The sequence below is a fragment of the Hipposideros armiger genome, unplaced genomic scaffold (genome assembly GCF_001890085.2).
Source record: "Hipposideros armiger isolate ML-2016 unplaced genomic scaffold, ASM189008v1 scaffold_239, whole genome shotgun sequence".
Lineage (NCBI taxonomy): Eukaryota > Metazoa > Chordata > Mammalia > Chiroptera > Hipposideridae > Hipposideros > Hipposideros armiger.
In genome coordinates, this window is record NW_017731589.1 from 411,114 (window position 1) to 415,266 (window position 4,153).

At 48.7% G+C, this 4,153-nt stretch overlaps 1 protein-coding gene across 1 annotated transcript in view; it reads left to right on the forward strand.

Annotated features, from left to right (window-relative positions):
• LOC109389635 (uncharacterized) overlaps positions 1–4,153 on the forward strand; it is a 20,690-nt gene that overhangs the window by 11,939 nt on the left and 4,598 nt on the right. The window contains exon 4 of the mRNA XM_019655356.1: positions 1,762–2,118. Within this exon, the coding sequence (XP_019510901.1) occupies positions 1,762–2,118 (357 nt within the window). The remainder of the gene's footprint in view (positions 1–1,761; positions 2,119–4,153) is intronic.

Below are 4,153 nucleotides of genomic sequence, written 5' to 3' on the forward strand. Positions count from 1 at the left end.
ATTAGAGAAATGCAAATAAAAACCACAATGAGATACCACCTCACTCTGGTCAGAATGGCTATCATCAATAAATCAACAAACAACAAGTGCTGGCAAGGTTGTGAGGAAAAGGAAACCCTGGTACACTGCTGGTGAGATTGCAGATTGGTGCAGCCACTGTGGAAATCAGTATGGAGGTATCTCAAAAAACTGGAAATGGAGGTACCGTGTTGTTGCCTTACAGCTACCTCCAGGACCGCCCCTGCTGCGTTAGCCCCTGACCCCATCGGTCATGAGAGAGTGTCTCAGCATGCCTGAGGCCCATGGAATGATATTGGTAAAGCTCTCTCAGGGAGTGTCCCGGCAGTCCTGGGACCCGATAGAATGATATCAGTCACCTCCCCTATATGAAAGGACACAGTAACAAAGTGTCCTGGGGGCTGTGTAGTGATGTATGAAAGCATAGCATTTGTTGGAATACAGTAGGAGCTGGTTAATGGAAAACAGCCTTAAGGCACATAGCAACAGATCTTTGAAAAATAACAGTTTCATTTCTTTGTAGGATTTCAATAAAAGCCATGCGTTGACCCAATTCGGGGCTCAGTCTTCCAGGCCGCGTCCCTTGGTCTTGCTCTTATCTGACTTTTGTCTCTTGTTCTTATTCAATCTGCGTCGCCCCACTCGTGTCCCATTTGCCCTTGCCACGCAGGACGTGACACCGTGTGACCCGGCAATTCCACTCTTAGGTATCTGTCCAGAGAAACCCAAAGCGCTAATTTGAAAAAATTTACGCACCCGTATGTTTATTGCAGCGCTACTCACAATAAATAGCCAAGACTTGGAAACAACCGAAATGCCCATCAGTAGACGACTGGATTAAGAAACTGTGGTACATTTATACAATGGAGTATTACTCTACCACAAAGAAGAATGAACTCTTACCATTTGCAAACAGACCATTCTTAATTCCCGTTTTTAGCATCCTCAGCAGCTATGCTGGGTCAACACAGGGGCTCAGAGCCAGGGAGAGGTTCCTCTGGTGACCCGAGGAGCTCAGGGAGGGGCCAGGGTTGGGGTGACAAACACTTATTAATGTATTATGATGAAAACAGCCTCATGAGGTATGAAAAATAATTGTCATTCACTTTCTTTGGTTTGAAGAGAAAAATAATCTACTGTGAGCTAAGTAGGTTGAGTCCTGATGGCAAAAAACGTGGCCAAATCAAAACCCCAACTTCCTTGTGTGCCCCCTAAGAATTTTCACCAATCCAAGCTTTCCATCCATTATAAACTCCTTCTTTACTCACCTGTTTATCCATTGTATAGCATATATATTTCCTCAACTACCATAATAATTCTTTGAGAATATGGTTGCACCCCAGTTACCCTGTAAAACAAAATATTTTGCTCAGTTCCGGAAGAAAATGGCCTTTGTTTAAACTATTTTTACCAAATTAAGACATTTTCTGAAGTTGACAGAGTATAACGTCATGAACACGGTGGTGCTGAAGTCACAGAATTCCAAGCGCATTTTGAATTGTACCTTCCTAAACGCACCTGCTCAGGTCTCACTTGGAGGAAGGGTCTATGGTAGGTCTAGAAAGCTTTGAGGGCCTCGGAGACCAAGTTCTACTGTGAAGAAGCAAGTTTGCCAAACAAGACTGAAAACTCTCCAGCCCTGAGAAGAGGGGCTGTCGCCCCGCAAGACCTTTTCTGTGTCCCAGGTGGCTTTTCTGAACCTGGGAGTCCGTCGCTGCCTTCATAGCCTTTTGAGCCAACTAGCGCTTATTGAAACACGTCAAAAGGAAACGGGAGGGAGCAAGACAAAGACAGGCTCCGACAGGAAGCGTCCCCTTAAGGGGACGGCACGCCCGCCCTCTGAGTCTCCGGGTCCCGTTTGCAGCAGTTTCGCCGCCCACTCCGAGGACGTGTCCCAGCCAGCGTGGGGCGCTGGGCGCGCTCTGTACCCGCTTTCTTCTTCTTCCCCTGCAGCCGTGCCCTGGAACACTCGGCCTCCCAGGCGACCCGGTCCAGCTTACCAGCCCGGCTTCCCGCTGCCGCGCCGCCTGCGCGCCCCCAGCTCCCGCCGGCACAGCTTCCCACAGCCGCCAGGCACCGCGCCCCGCAGCGCCCTGCCAGGTAAGGGGACCCGGGGAGTGTCCCAGCGTCATGGGGTCTGGAGCCCACGGCCGAGTCACACAGCCTCCGATTGCTGGTGTGATCACGCACAGGGTCCCCTACTTCTGGGCTCGCCCATCGGGGAAACGGGGGGATGATGGTGAGCGCTGTGGCCAACAGCAGGTGTGGCGTCTGCGGGAGAAACAGGCGCGGGAGCCGCTCGCCCTTTCTCCACAGCCCACCCCGTCCCGCGGCGCTGCAGGCTTTTCTGTCTAATTGCTCCTGCTTAGCCCATTGGATCTTCATGACTCACAGGGTTCCAGAAAGCTGGACTAATCTCATCCCATTTGACAGATGACAAAACTGAACCTCCCCAGGCGCCCCAGCCAGCTGGGGGCATGCGTCTCAATACACCCGCTTAACTGCTTAACCCTGCCCCCAAAGAGCCTCCTGAGTAGACCTTGTCTGATGACGCTGAACTTCTGGAAACCCCATTTCCCCCCAAATACCCTCCTCTGACACTTAGTAGGACTGGACTCAGGGCACATGGGAACCATCCCCCTGTCTGCTAAACCTTATGTGAGAGACATCCCAAGAACTCAATGACAAAACAGGCGACTGGAATACCAGGAAATATAGGGACTGCGGCGAATGAGCAAAAAGGATAGCTATGAACAAGGCAGATGAGAAATAGTTTGGTCTTTCCTAAAGCAGCGTGAGAAAGCCTGCTTTCTCATGCTTTGATAAAATAAGCTGTCATGATAGAATCCGGTTCCTAATTTTAAAACCAGGAGGTGCATTCTGCTCATTTCCTTTGTCCCCCTGCCTGAACAGGGCCCTCCTGCTGTCCCCATCAGCACACTGCCTGGTGCTCCCTCACGATACCTGGTCCCATGTGGTTGATTTTTTTGGAGGTTAGAATTAGATTAGTAGAATTTTCCTTTTCGAGAAGAAATCTGCCTCCATTCTCGAGTCTCCCACTGTTGCCTTCTCAGAGATGGACACATAGCACCATCCTTCAGGTCTGCGAGGCTCCCCGCCAGCCTTTTCCCAGGCTTCCCTCAGTCCTGTTAGTATTTTGTCTATGCCGTGATCAGCTTAGCGTCTCCATCAATAGCCTTTCTGACTCGTCCCTGGACACTTTGTTATTTGTTACTATCTGCCTAAAAACCTCTTCCTTGGTGGGACACCGTGCCCCCTGCAGCCTGACCCATTCAGGAAAACCGCTGTGCTGCATCTTGGCTAATGTAACCTGAGTTGGACTGACTTTCTGTGACAGGCACATCCCTCCATTTGGGTCACACTTATACTCCAGTCAGTAACACCACCAGATTGTTCTAAACTGAAATGCTTCAATTCAGAGCAACCCCTGCCCCCTGCAGTTTTCTCTTTGAATAATCTTTTCTTGGGAAAACATGTATTCCAGAATTTGCAGTACAATTCTCTGTGTTGTTCTAGGGCAGAGACTTCCATCCTGTCATGACCTGGCCACAGGAGGGCAACATTGTCTGTGGTGGTCCCAGAGAGCGTGGACTTATTTGAAATAATCTCCATGTAGACTCAAGGAGAATACACAGGCAAAAGAGCCACTTTTTAATCTTAACTCTGTGGCCATCGTGTGACCTTGGACAGGTCATTTGATGCTCAATTTCCTAACATTTTCATCAAAATGTTAAGACCTGTCTTGATCCCATCACAGCAAATTTAGGAGAACAATTAAAATAATGGACATAAAAGAACTTAGAAAAATATAAACGGCTGCACAGAGGACTATTACGATGACAAAGTTCATCATCAGTGTCATCACCACTGTCAACGTCGTCTTTACTGCATCAATAGGTTGATTCTAACCTCAGGAAGAGCCATTTAGGCAGAAACTATATCAAAGAATTTGAGCATTTTTAGCAAGAGCCAGAGTATAATTTCCTGGAGTCAAGGACAGCATATGTGAGATGGTGGTGAGGAAAATGCTCTTTTCTGGGCTCAAGAAAAGGAAGGAAAGAAGGAAGAAGAAGGAAGGAAGGAAGGAAGGAAGGAAGGAAGGAAGGAAGGAAGG